Source organism: Lepisosteus platostomus, chromosome 11 (assembly GCF_059453375.1).
Source record: "Lepisosteus platostomus isolate fLepPlt1 chromosome 11, fLepPlt1.hap1, whole genome shotgun sequence".
Classification (NCBI taxonomy): Eukaryota; Metazoa; Chordata; class Actinopteri; order Semionotiformes; family Lepisosteidae; genus Lepisosteus; species Lepisosteus platostomus.
The window spans coordinates 28,202,067-28,217,023 of record NC_142621.1 but is presented as its reverse complement, the minus strand read 5'-3'; the positions used below and the strand labels follow the sequence as shown (position 1 = coordinate 28,217,023).

Genomic DNA, 14,957 nt, shown 5'->3' with positions numbered 1-14,957 from the left:
TGCTATAAGAAGCTTTTTTAGTCCAAAAACAGGGCTCTTGTACAGTTATTTGACCTATTTGAACATCCGTATTCTGAAAATTGCGTGCTGTGGAAAAATGACAGTTGCAAAACATGTAATGAGGATCATAGGAAGGATTAAGCAGTCTTTTGCGTATGCTGGCTATCTTGGCTACAGAAAGGAATTGTGGGCGGGTACTGTCGTTGTCTGTGGTGTGGAAACACAATACAATATGTAAGTCTTTGATAGCGGTTGCAATGGTTTGTCCTATTTGTCTGTGTACCACAGTGCACAGCTGGTTTGTGTTTAACTGTTGATTTTAAAGACGTCAGCTCTGTTGACTTGGTCATTGTCTTTGTGAATTATGGATACTTGGATCAAGTCTTCTGTGTTCAAGTCTAAAATGGTTCAGTTCCTTAAGCTTGAAATTCCTTTAAGCCTAGAAATATACAGTGCCTTGCAAAAATATCGAGTCCCTGTAACAAGTTTTCAAATGTTGCTGGATTACAAAAGTTGCTTGCACATCTTATTCCTTTCGGCATTTTTAGTACAAACTCACAAGCTCAGACAGATGTTTTTTAACGACAAACTTAGTTATTTGTCAGTAGATAAGTCAAGTCAAAAACTGAAATATGCTGCTAGTACAAGTATTCGGACCCCACACATTCATATTTGGCAGAAACACCATTTGCCACAGTAACAATAGCAGTAGCCACAGTAGCTTTAAGTCTTTTGTGGTAGTTTTCGGTGCCAGCTCGGCACACTGGTTAGGAGCGATGTTCACCCATTCGTCTTGGCAGATTCGCTCCAGCTCTTTTTTTGTTTCTTGGACAGTGCTTGTGATCCATTTTTCAACGTGTGCCACAGAGCACACTGGAGTTGAGGTCAGGATTTTTTACTGGGTCTGTCCTTTTTTACTTTTGAGCTGTTCCAGTGTTGCTTAGGATCCTTGTTCTGCTGGAAGGTGAATATTCTCCTAAGCCTAATTTTTTTTTAGCAGACTGGAACAAGTTCCGTTGCAGTATTTCGTTGTGCTCGCTCCATCTATGTTTCCTTCAATTCTACCAAGATTCCTCGTCCCTAATGAGAAGCATACCCATAGCATGATGCAGCCACTGCAGACATAGTGTTTCTCAGGGCATAGGTAATGTTAGATTTGTGGCACACACAGCGCTTTGAATTTTGGCCAGAATGCTCTATCTTGGTCTCATCTGACCACAAACCCTTTTCCAGATCTTAGCTGTATCACTCTTATGCTATCTGGTAAACTCCAGATGGGCTTTTAGAGGATTGTTTTTGAGTAACGACCTTTATTGCTACCCTCTTGTACAAGCCAATGTTATGCAGAGCCCTTGATATAGTTGATTGTTGCTCCTTTACTTCACTCTCAGCAACTGAACTCTGTAGGTTTTTCATAGTGATTGTTGGCCTCCAATGTTCCAATGGTAGGTTTTGGGGAATGGCCTCTTGATTATTGAGCTGGGATATCCATACACTGATAATTTTTGTACCCTGTTCCTAATCTACAGTATGTGTATTTATCACGTTAACTCTAACTTCTTCAGATTGTTCTTTAGTCCTCAATGTCTGACCAATGTTCCCTAAACAGACAGGGTTTTTTACTAGAAAATGTAACAGTCACTTCAGTGGTGTACAGGACAGTGGTAAGGCAGTTATATTCTCATTAGAGTAATTTCTTTCACCTGTGTAAATTTAGAGCTACTAAAGCACAGGGGTCTAAGTACTAGTGCCACTGTATATTTCAAGTTTTGACCTTCTTTTAGATATCTAATGACAAATAACTAATTTTGTAGTTCTTGTTTCCTGGATTGACTCCAGAGCAGCAAAATCTTTTTTGCTTGTGGAGACCATAGTGTTCTTATTAAGGTCTTACTCGTGCATAATACAATTTAAATATTAAAGCTCTTGATTTCAGTCCTGTGTGTCTACCTCTATGCACAAACATTTTGTCTGGATTGTTCACCTTTTCCCCTGTGTTGTCTAGAATAGTGGCAAAAACTATTTTAGCTGTGTACTCCAGATCTATCAACACTGAGTGCCCCTTTATCAACGGTTTTGTATCTGAGCATGTTCCATGCCTACAGATTTTGTCAATGGTTTTGTCATCATAATTACACATAAAGATGCTAATAATAAAGGCATCTCTATTAATCTGATGGGTGAGCCTTTTTCTTGATGCATAGACCTCAGTGACTATTTGATTTCATCCCTATGAGTGCAGAAACTCCAGAAAATCTGGCTCGGGAACACCTCAGTTTTTTTTTCTCGCCAGAGTCAGTACCAGCGCCCCTTATCTGTACTCCTTGCAATTAATTAACTAGTCCTAAATCCAAATACGTGCATTTTCCTGAATGCATACTGCCTGAAATAGGAGAATTAATCTTTTAGGAGACCCCATATCAAAAGCCTTTTGCAAATCTAAATACCTCATATTGTATTCTGTGTGTCCATTATTGTTGTTGCTTGTTCAGAGAACTCAAAGAAAATTGGTTAGACGAGATCTGCTATTTCTAAACCCAAATTGACTGCCCCCTGGTATCTTATTTACTTATAGTAGGGGATTCTTTGCTGGAGTTTTAGCAATTGTTTATATAATGGTACGTGTAGTAGGAGCTGGAGGGAAATGTAAGAGAACCTGCGACTGGAGGGCTGGTGTTCATCTGTTCAGCTGCATTTGTTCTATGACTGGGCTGTGTTGTATCGGGGAGCAGTTGTATGAAAATGCTTTGCACATCTGCTGCCTGTGTGCTACACTCGTGGTGCTATGGAGAGAAATGTGTACATTCAGCAGTTTCACCTTGAACGACCTTGCATTTTTCTGCACTTGCAATAATATTTCATTTCCACTTTCTAGAGGTGAATAAAATCATGATTGACTTCTACTTTTACTTCTGGGCTACTGCTCAACATTAAAGCTCTTTAGATGTGAAATGGGCTGAAAATCCTGTTGTGTCTGACATAAAGTTTAATTTTTGTTTTGTGTGGGCAGTGTTTTAGTGCTGCCTGTCATTGTAAATTTTCAGCATGAACCGGATTGTTTTTCTGACAGAAAAGTGGGAAGCCAAAGCTTATTGACAGCAGTGTTACCTTTTTGATTTAATCAGATTTCAGAAGATAGGCCAGGCCTGGTCTTGGGGCTTGGGCAATTTTCCAGTTTCCTGGAAAACTGGGATGGGCAAACCTTCAAGATAAACCAGGTGGATGCTGCAAGTGGTGATGGTCGACCAGTAGGTGGCACTGTTTCCCCTGAACCTGAATTTCCAAATGAATACCACAGCATGGTGACTTGAGATGTAAAAAAAAAAATCTTATGACCTCTAAAGTTATTTAAATGAAAATAAAAAAGAACATAAAGAAAAGGAAAAGTTATAAAAATGATGGCTCAGTAATTCCTGTAATGAGCAATGTCAAAACAAGGCTGTTGAATTGCTTGTATTATGTAATCACAATAGGTTTTTCCATCATTCCAGTCACGCATTTACCAGCAATCTGTGGTTTTTCTTTCACCCAGATGTAATGTCCACTCTACTGATGCCTCGGTAAAAGTGTGCATGCTAATAATACAGTAGGATCTCAGCATTAATTTAACATTTAAAATAAAATTGTTTGCAATTCTGTCTGACTGGTGGGCTCATGAATGATAGAAGAGCAATGCAGGATGAAACTGAGCTGAAGGCTGTTACCTGCAGCTTTCAAGTTTAGCAGCCCAGCAGACTAGAATTGTGACATAAATCTAGCTAATGAGTGAGTCTCCCCCTGCCCACTATCCAAATATGTACTACCCAGCACCCGCATCTCAGAGTGGTCTTGTTTTTATATTGCAAGGAGTACTCCAGGTCCTGTGTGGGCTGTGTGGGGAATGACAGGCTGGAGACGACTTTACAGGCTCACTGACAGTTTCATTGCCCGTTTCATTACAGTGGGGCTAATCATGGAGGCAGAGAGAGAAAGTGCGGGCTGGATACAGAGGAGGGATTCATCTTATTCTAACTGATTATTTAAGTTTGGGATCACTGTTGTTTCTTTCTTTTCTCTTTTAGTTAATCAGTATTATTGATACTTTTAGCAGACCCCAGCTTGCTCACCATGAGACACAGACGGGGAGAGAGAAGCTTGGGGTCAGAGCGCAGGGTCAGCCATTGAACAGTGCCCCTGGAGCAGATGGGGTTAAGGGCCTTGCTCAGGGGCCCAGCGGAGCAGGATTCCTCTGCCGGCTGTGGGATTTGAACCGGCAACCTTCCGGTCAAAGGCACAGATCATTAGCCACAGAGCCACCGCTCCGCCCCATAATTATCATTATCAGGGAAGATTGTTTATGCTTTTTAACAATACATACTATTTACTATAGAATACTATGCGTCAGTATAGGTGTGGACTTTGTTGTATGCATATTTGGCTAGGATTGCTTATGTTTTTTAACCATATGTACTATTTACCGTAGTATACTATGCATTGGCATACTGTAGGTGTGGACTTCGTTATATGCAAATTTGGCTTTTTGCGATGGTTCTCTGTACCGAACTCTTGCGAATGTCCAGACCCTACTGTACAGTGCTTGAGTTCATGTATTTTATTGCTCAATCCTGAACACTCTTCCTTTATAACTTGGCCATCTTGTGCAACACGGAAGCTGAATGTTGCAAAGTATTGCACATGCAGTAGATCGTGACATTGATGGCAACATTGTGATCTCTTGTCTTTTCAGGCTTGCACTGGCATTGACAACATTGCAGAAGCCATTGCCCTCCTGGAGCTGAATAACTGGGATTTAGTGGTAAGTTAACCTCCCCAGTTGTGCCTCCCACAAGAAAAGAGGAAAAAAACATAACGCCCGCCACAAAATAATTTTTGATGTCCAAAAACAATATCAGAACCTACCAACAATGTTTTGGTGTTTAGAAGGAGTCCCATTATGTGTTGAAACAGAGCCACTAATACCCAAGATGTTTTAATGCGACTGAAGCTCTGAATGAAGCTTTTGCACTGGTGCTCTAAAACTGTGGTTTAATGTGTGTTACTCAGAATAGGAACGAATCCTATCCTAACGAATAGGAATGCACTGTATGGGAATATTTGGACTGTGTTCAATTGCTCTCATAGAACAGGATAACATTGAAATAGCTGTCATAGCTCCCGCTATTAATGGCTGCACTTGAAGAGTCTTTTCAGTAAAACGTAGCTTCCGAAGCACATTGACTCTATCTTAATACAAGATTTATGCTAATTGTTGTAGTTAAAAATAGAGAGCTGTGCGCTCAGAATGCTATGTGAACTTCTCCCAGATAGGCAGTGGGGTTGAGTCTGAAGTGTGAAAGGAAGGAATGTATATGGCTCACATGAACACAGATGCTGCATGTTGTGTGCTAGGTTATTATTGTTATCAGTTCCTAAGGCACACCTCTAGTGTAATGTGATGACATGAATGAATATGTTCTGTTTGGGTAAAAATGTAAAGTCTTTTGCAGACTCCTGGAACCGCTTTTGAAGAAATCTGTGAATACTGTGCTACTTCACAAAATTATCTAGGCTTGCATGTATTTCCACAAAATCAGTTATGTGATGGAACAATACTCTTCAAAAGAAGATTTTAAAATAGAGCTAGGGGGTGCAAAAGTTCATATGTTCCTCCCCCATATGTTAAAACAGGGGATCTTTGTTATTTAACTCAACATCAAATAGCATTGCAGAAACCTATGCCTAAGACCAGTTTTTGGAGTGTTTCTGAAGACTTAACAGTTGCTTCCTATGGTTTGATTTTTGTTAATGCAGAAAAAATTGCAGGCAAATTTGTTATTCTGAGTAAATATATAATAGTAGAAAGATGACTGTTAGCCTGGTGTGATATTTTGGTGTATCATTATTCAAAGGTCTTTTTCATAACAATGATAAGAACTGAATAATCGAACATCAAGTAGTTTGCAAAATCCCTGCAGGACCAGTTTTTGCTTTCTCCTGGTGTTTACGGTGGCATATTCTGAGTGGTAAGTGGTTTCTGGGGCAAGTTGGGTGTGGTTTTGGAAGGGAATCTCACACGTGCTTACTCCAATCTTGTTTTGCCTCACTTAGCCTCTATCCTAAAATAGAGGAAGATATAAATTGTGCCAAGTGTGTTAAATGCATTGCACTGTTCGTACAGAAGGTACCTAGTAAAATGGGCATTGACAAATGACATTGTGTATATTAAGCACTGGCGAGACAAGCAACATGTTTATCTACAGTTGACCAATGAAGTGTTAGGTGCAAGCAACTGTAGTACAAACCCATCTCTCACAGATCAGTACTGTACAGATAAATCACTTGCTTTGCCTACTGCCTTTACCACTAAGGGTTTTTATTGGGGATCTATGCTCTTAGAATGAAACTATGATGATTTGTGCTTTAGTACTGTAGGCAAATTTCTATAGTTTCTACAAATATTAAATCATATTTTGAGATTGCTTATTTGAGGCGTTCAGTTTGAATTTCTTGTAGCGCACATATTTTCACCCAATATGAGGTTTCAACACCAGGGGACAACAGAAGAAAGATCTTGTTAAGAGGTGGGAGCTATGACAATATGCACCATGTATTGTGACATAAGCAGAAACTGCTTTGAAAATAGGATGCTTTCAATATATTCTTACATATTTTAAATATCTCCAATTACACCACTATATTCTCTTTGTTTATATATCAGTTATTGCTTTTGTTGTGCTAATATAGTGTCATAACAATGAGAACAAATCTTTATAAGAAATAAAATGTTCAACTGGAAGCTAGTGTGCTGAAATAAAGGTAAATATATTTTTTATAGTGTTCTTTCCTCCCATCATCCTAGTCTTTGCTGTAGAATGCTTTTACTCCAATAGATTAATATATATACTGTAGACTTTCGTAACACCTGCTCAGCTTTCCTCTACAGTCATTGATTTTCCTGGTCTTGGAATACTGAAAGAATTGTAGACATTGAGATATACTTCCCACCCAAGTTCCATTTTTTTACACCATGCACTCATTTACAATAATGTGACAAGTACATATAAAATACACGGTGATCAAAATGATAAGATTATAATTTCTATTGTATATCACCTGTCACATCTGAACTGCAGTGATGTTTTTTTATCACCCACCTCTGTCTTATTAAATAGAAGGTCTGACAAGCTGTTTAGTCAAAATCATTTGACAAGAGTCAAACACGGATATAACATGAAACATACAGTAGTGTAAAAAATGGTTTTCATTTTTTGTTTTATAAAACATGTCATAGAATTACATTAGTTATTTTGCCTTAGCACTTGGCAGCTATCAGCTGTACTAATTTGTTTGTGTTCACTTTTCGTCCATAAAAAAAGTACAGCTGGGAGTTAACTGTTTACATGTGCAGTAAAAGGTAATAGCCATTTATGTCTGCACTGGAGGAGTCAGGTGTAATGTAACAAAGTGAGGGTTCTGTTTGAAACAGAAAGCTCTAATAAGTTATACAGTACACATTGGTGCAGTGTCCCATAGTTGCTGTAATCTTGTCACCTTGTGACAATTTTATTACTGTTTTTTGTCGTTCGGTGTGACAGAGGTTCTCGCAACCTAACCCGTACAGATAACTGATGGCACAGCTGTGTGTAGTTGTGTGAGAGTGGTAGCTGTGCTAAGGAGGCTGTATTACTCTTGCGAAACCAATGAAAGAGCCTTTAAAATGAAACCCTCAAGCTCGATCCTCCACCAGACTCCACTTTACTGTGATCTCCTGAATGTACACATGAGCACATAATGATGTACTGATGTTTAATATTTCAATTATTTTAATGAATGAGGTTTATTATTTTAATAAACTAATTTTGTTGCTGAATAATAATGGACAGAAATGCATGCTTTGCAGTGACAGTAAGGATACACTCAGAGTGGTCTGTGACCTGTACTACCACAACTCTTCCTGTATGTATACCAAGCTCAAAATGAGCCTTAGAATTCACTATGAAGAGCCAGTGTTGGTTGGGGAAAATCACATTTACACGTAGTATCCAAACCCTTTTTGCAGCCCGGCACAGTCTGCTTCACATCTGGACCAAATTGGAGTTTGTAATTGAAAAGAAAACACAGCTTGTCGTGACAAAATGCGGCGCTGCTCGAAGCGCGAGGTTACACGAAAGACTGGTTTGTTGACGATTCCGCAGCTGTCGGTTTATTTCTCCCAAACGGGGGGGAGACGGGACCCTTACAAAGCGGCGTGTTCTTTCTGACAGAAGGTACGAGATGTCAGTGTGTGGGGGAACAGGGCATTGCTGAAATTACACTTTTTTTTACAAAGTAACTCTTTATCTCGAAAGGCTTCTATATTTAGCTGCCAGCAGTTCTCCTGCTGGCAGGGTTTCAAAGCAAGCAGTGCAGTAGAAGCAGTGGTTAGGCGCACCTGTAAATGTGATGACTTGCAGTTCCTTTGCGGTGCCGTTAGGTTGAGCACGTTAACAAAAAGTACTCTGTATGGGGACAGGACAGCTAACAAGTGCTCAGGGAGGGCCCCTACCCTCCGAACCACCTGCAGGTTTAAGATTTCGGGCAGGTTGGGTTGGAGGTGGTGTGGGGGACAAAACAAAAACCCCAACAGAACAACAAGATTGTGCTTGTCAAAGCTCTGTTTTTTTGCAGGTGTGATACATTTTTAGTTTTATTGATTTTAGGAATTGGTCTGCTAAACAGGGTGCTGGTGGCATAGTGCAGTAATGCCCAGATTGTCCCAGAAACATTCCAGCTGAGCTCTGGAACTGCTGGCATGAACCCCCCTCTAAGAAAGCAAACATCGCTTTGAACAGACCTTCAGTGCCTCTGCTCCTTCCTAACCTTTTCTTCTTTAATTTCTGAACCCTGTCTCCTTTACATTCTCAGATGTTAACAGATTTCTTTTTTACAGTATATAGCCATTGACCGACTCCAGACGCCTTCTGCTGTTGGTCTGACTTGCACCGTCCCTGAGTGAGGTTGGCGTTGAGTTTAGTAGAAGCATTTCTCAGTTAAACATTTGAAAAGCTTAGAAAACCTGTCTGGTGTGTGTGAAGGTGCACACAAGGCTCTGAAGGATGGGTCATGCCAGGGTCAATAAATAGCTTGAGTGTTTCCAAGAAAGTGGGTGTTCCAGTTTCTTGGTGTAGGCAGGGTGGAGTGGGCACCCTAAGGAGCAACCTGGGTTTCGATATTTCTCACAAATGCAAAGGCTTTGACCATGCTAACCTGTTTGTGGTCTGCTGAGCTGTCGTGCATCAGATATCTACAGCTCTGCTCAAAGGCTGTATAATTGCTTACGAAGACATGAGGTTACAATAACATTTCTCAGAACTGAAGGGTTATTATTAGGCGGCTTTCAATTGAGAAGACTTGTTGGAAGTATCTGTAGTAGATTTGACAGATATGTTTTACGTTGACAATGTAAAAACAACCTCTTTTTGAATATTTGTTGTCTGGTTGGTAAAGATCAGTGAGGAGCTGTGTCAACATGTGCCGACTGCAATGGAACCTGAAGAATTCTCAACAGCCAAAAACATTTTCTTCTTTTGGCTTTTCAGTGAGGAACTAACCTTTACTTGTTCCAGAATAGTTTCCATTTAATGGGCTTATTTTATTCAAAGTAAAGTTAACTAGTACCATTCCACTATAATTAGGTCTTTTAATAATGTGGTCTTTAGCAGTCATTTTCCAGAATATTTTGAAAATCAGTATGCTTCCATTTAAGCAAGATCTGCATCATTCTGTGAATTTCCTTTTCCAGTTTCCATGTTTCTTTAAATGGGTCCATTAGCCTTTTTTTAAGTTGTGCAGTGAGATATCTCCCTTCGCCTAATCGAAGAGAGAAAATTCAGAATGGCCATACCTTTTTCTTATGAGTAAGAGTTGAGTAGTTACTGTAATTTAACATTTTCTCAAAACACAGTGGCAGAATGATGTGGTTGTTGGGTAGGAGGAAGCATATTAAAAGATTCCAAGTGCACCCGCAGTCTGTGTGCTGGTCTTTTCAGTTATAAAGTTATTTTCGCTGCAGCTGAGATCTGTTCTGCTAACATTCTGGACCAAGATGCTTCAGCTTTTCTTTTGCCACATAAGGCAGTGCCTTGAGCAGTTTTCATTGGAGGAGTCTTCGAAGATCGTTAACCATGTCTTTTCGTCATTGTCTGGGCCCCAGTGCCCACACAAGCCTGCTTGGAATCCTTTAGATACATTCCTCATTGAAATAAACGAGTTGGGGGAAAAAAAATACACAAATAGCCCACTGTGTTGAGTTCCACCCATTAATAACATCTATACTGTATTGTCCGCCTCTTGGAATAACCGTAATGTGAGTCAGCGAGGTTGATTTATTCTTCCATCATTGAAGTAAAGTGGTTTCCCAGCCGACAAGCAGGACAGAAAGGCGTTTCTGTTAGTTTGAGAGTTGTAACGTTATGCAAATAGTACCGTTAATTCCCGCCACGTTATTATTGTCACAGGCCACAGAGAACAATGTGGCCACTGGGTTGCAGAAATGAAAATGTCAAGTGAACTTTCAGCAGTGTGGCTGCTCAGACAGATCCTCTCGAGATTTCAGTTTTTTTTAGCGTAAGACCTAGGATCACGAGTGAAATGTCCCAGCATTAACACATGGACAGTACTAAAGCATGTCCAAAATCCTCCTCGTTCTGGCATGTTTCGAAAATTGCAATTGATTGATCAGCCGAGACCATAAACTGAACTTTCACCTGCAAAATCAATCTTTAGGGCTACTGGGGGCAGTTGTACTCTGGCTTACTGTGTTGTAACTTCAGTGAACACGTAGATAATTTAATTTCCAGGAATACACGTTCAGCACCTTTCTCAACTTCAGTCAGAACAATGTGTCAATTCAACAAGCCAATGTCATCATATGTCTTGGATTGCATAAACATTTTAGAAATTTGACATGAAATGGCCCTATATACATAATGTACTAAAATCACTTGATTTAAGATATTAGATGAAGTAATTATGGTTTTATTCCTTAGGCTTTGGTTGTGACATGAGTTTGGCATTTATACAGCTGTTTCTAGCGAGAAAGACTCAGGTGCATGTCAGTCAAGTCTGCATAAATGATCATTTCCTTATGGGCCCATTTTTAGCTTAAACAGAAGCTTGCTGCACATGGACATCTTGGATTTTCCTCTATTATATCTGCACACTAGCTAAAAGAACAGTAATGCTATTTGGAAGTGATTACTGCTGATGTGACTACTGAGTTTTGCTGGTCCACCGCTAGATTAAGATCTGACGATAGTGGCATGACAGCATGCTGCTTGGCTAGGATTGATGCAGCAAGTCTTGAGTTACACTTGTTACGTAGGGACAAACATTACATGGTGAAAGATTAGGGGATTATGTTGACATTGCGTTGCTTTAGCTAAATGCAGTGCAGACTTTTCTAATTGTGGTCTTTATGGCACTGTGCAGGGTCATTTCCTCCATCGGCAGCAGGCTGACTGATAAATTTGGCATTAATGGGACCCTGAAAATTAATCTGACTGCACCAAAACTATAGTACTCCCTTACCCAGCCCTAAAGGAACCTTTGATGGTTCCCCTCAGACAGACACACTTCTGCATGGTCCTACGCAGAATCACTTTTCCTTTAGAAAACGCCATGCCTTTTGAGTTTCAGCTCTAGAAAGGTGCACAAGTCTAAGGGTAGTGCAAAGAGGACACATAAGCAATAACATTTTCTGCAAGCACATTACAGCCTCTCATAATGGGAATCGGTTAATTGCTTTACTAAAACCTTCAAAAGTAATGAGGTACTGATGTAACAGGACTCAAAAGCCATGTTTCACAATTTGTTTTACCGATTTGTGTATTTTGCCATTGAAAAGATCATCTTGAATGTTATGGCTTTGTACTGAAATGATGTGCCTTTTAAACTTTTTAGCCTTTTTATACGTGCACCATTTATTGTTTTGAAAGACCATAGCAGAATGCCTCTTCACAGGATTTACTAGTCTAAACAAAGATATTCATTGAATGTTTGAGCTGTGCTTGCCCATTGAATTCAAGTCCCTGCAATCTTGTTTTGGTGACAAAGTTTCTTCATCTCTGCATTGCCAACAAACCTGGTGTAATAAGATCTGCTTTCTTTTTTTCCTCCACAGGCAGCTATTAATGGAGTGATTCCACAAGAGAATGGGATCTTGCAAAGGTAATGATCAACTGCTAATGACCCTTTCTGTAGGTCTGATTGAACTGCTTGTCGAATAGTCAGGGATCTATGAAATTTTCAGGTGATTAAATATGAGTCATCAACACTGTAGTCTAAACCCCATTAGAAACTGAAGCTGAGGATACGTAATCTTCACATAAGATAGTGTCTGCTTATTTCAGTCTGAAATTTAAGTTAATCAAGATGTTGTAATTCACATTTTCACAGCCCCATGAATAGGAAACCAAGTACAGTGTTATCTTTTTACTATCAGTTGCGGAAAAACTGAATGAGCTGTTTTTGATAATGATTTATTGAAGAAAATGATTTGCAATCGTAACAGCTGTGATTGGTTTTACATTCATTAAGGTATGCTTACTTTCAGTGTGCATAAACTATAACTGCAAGCCTTAGTGTTTGGTTTATACTTTGGCGTTTTGGTTACTGGACCAGCTGTGCTGAAGCCTCAGTAGTGACATGTAAATTGGAGAACGATTAGTGCCCTTAGCAGAGGGCTGAGTCACTGTGTGACACTAGGCATTGGGGGATGTTCTTGCCTTTTGACATTTTTGAAATCTTCATTGTCAAATCCAGCTGCATCATAAGACATATAATTGTGTGTTTTGTGTAAAGCAGCGTTTGAAAATGTTGGATAAGAACACTCCACCAAATTGAACTATAAATTCATAGCACTTGGGGTCAGTACATAAAAGCATATCATTTTCCAACAAGTGGTAGACAATTAATCCACCATTGGCTAATAGCGAAATGATCTGTGGCTTTTATCATGTCTTTTCCTGAAGGAGGGCAGGGTGACTGCTTCAACCAGCATGACTTGTCTCCACTTGTAACATACTCTCACAACCCTTTGTGTAAAGAAGTGCTTCCTGTTCTCAGTCATAAATGCACTTCCACAGTTTTCATTTGTGTCCTCTGGTTTGTATTTCACAATTCGGTTGAATAAGCGATCTTTTCTGAATAAAATTTAATATGAACTATAATTTAATCAGATACGCTTATTTCTCCTCTGTTCATGATTGTTTTAAGTGTTTTCATTTAGCCTGTCAGTGTAGGTTTAGAAGCCATGAAGCTTTTGTAGTGGCGTACCATGGTGATGAAAAAGTCTTGTATTCTAATAGAGTACTTTCTAGTGTATGGTACAGTTCTAACATAACATCTGTTATTTTAAAGACATGTGTTTGTGCATGTTGTATCCCTGTTTGTGTTTTTTATTTGCGTCACATTAAATACAATAAAAAAAGTCAAAATAGACACGAGGCTTTCTTAGAGATCAGTGGTTCCCATTTTATGATTATAATTTTGTCTGCTACTTGTTTGCATTGTTAACTTCTGTTGCTTATTTTTGCAAGGCAATCATAGATTAAAAAGGGTTATAGGTCACCTGATTTTTTAAGTTACTTCCTTTTCACCAGAAGGCTTATAGCTTCATTCTTACATAAACCAGGTGTCAGTGTTTAGACTGAGATTCACATTCCCTAGACTTCTAGGTATGCATTTCTATTTTGCAAAAGCACAATGCTTGCTGTAACTTACATTAAAAACCGTCACGTCCAGTTCTCCTTTGAACACGTTCACTTCCGGTTATTGGTATTAGAATAAGTTAATTGTAACACTGAGTAAGTTTTTTTATGAGACATGTTTTCAGGGGGTGGAGTTGGATAAAAGCAAAATGCAAGCACTCTTCTCATGTAATTTTCATCTTCATTCAATGCATTTGACCTGAAACATACAACCTTGTATCCTAAGAAGCTGTTCTCTGGAATCGGAAGGGCAATAAAGAAAGAAGGTAGTAGTGCTGAGCTAGTGGTTAGGGCTCTAAACTAACGGAAAGGTTGTGGGTTCAAATCCTGGGTGGAGCACTGTAGTACTGTTGAACAGGATATTTTACACAGATTCCTACAGTTCATTGCCCAGTTATAAAAAGGAGCATAAATATAATTTGCTTTGGATAAATGTTGGATCTAAATGTTAATTTAGATTGCAATTTAATGTTAATTGGAATTTGCTTTTGGATCTAAATCTTAATTGTAATAAGGCACCTTTTTATCTCCTTTGTATTGGTCATGCAAAGCAACATTGTAGGCAGCAGTTTTGATGTGTCTGTAAAAGTACAAATGCATGTCTCAAGAACTACAATCAAGCACATTCGAAGATTGCCCAGAATCACTTCTGCCTTATCTTGCATTGTCTCTATAAGTCAGCACGTGAGGAACTTGCGCAGTGACACCCTCACAGGATTAGCAAATTGGAGCAGAAATTACTGTGTTTTGTTGTTATGAGTGTGTTTGATCTTGGGTTTGTAGCTCTGAGAGCAGGAGTCCCTCAGTCCTGAGGATGCTATGAAACAGCCAACGGGCGACGCTCAGCTGTCTAGTAGCATCAGCTGTAGGATTAGTGGTTTGCAGTGAATATCTGAATCCTGTTGCTAGCCTTGAAGGCCTGTTGGACTAGTCTTTTTCCAGTGGGAACGGATGCTTTCCACTGATAGAAAAGCCGTCCTGCACCACTTTCAGAATCACAGTGAACAAACGTGCTTGGGCTGGCAGCCTGTTTTGGAGGAAATATGAGTAATTTACTGCAGTTGGAGTAAGATGCCAGTTTGAGTATTGAATCATGAGCCCAGTTATTGAGGAATGTTAGATGCAATCCAATTTCATTGAAGGGCAATACATTTCAGTACTGGTGTATTTTTAGCTTGAAATAAATGGAGGAATGGCCTTTTTATATTGTATATTCTTCCAGCGCTCAGC

The 14,957-nt window shown here is 39.4% G+C and overlaps 1 protein-coding gene across 2 annotated transcripts in view; it reads left to right on the top strand.

Annotated features, from left to right (window-relative positions):
• The window catches only part of faf1 (Fas (TNFRSF6) associated factor 1), a 150,818-nt gene that overhangs the window by 7,841 nt on the left and 128,020 nt on the right, over positions 1-14,957 (top strand). For both annotated transcript variants that reach the window (XM_088598997.1, XM_088598998.1), the window contains exons 2-3: positions 4,727-4,795; positions 12,140-12,186. In XM_088598997.1, the coding sequence (XP_088455123.1) occupies positions 4,727-4,795; positions 12,140-12,186 (116 nt within the window). The remainder of the gene's footprint in view (positions 1-4,726; positions 4,796-12,139; positions 12,187-14,957) is intronic.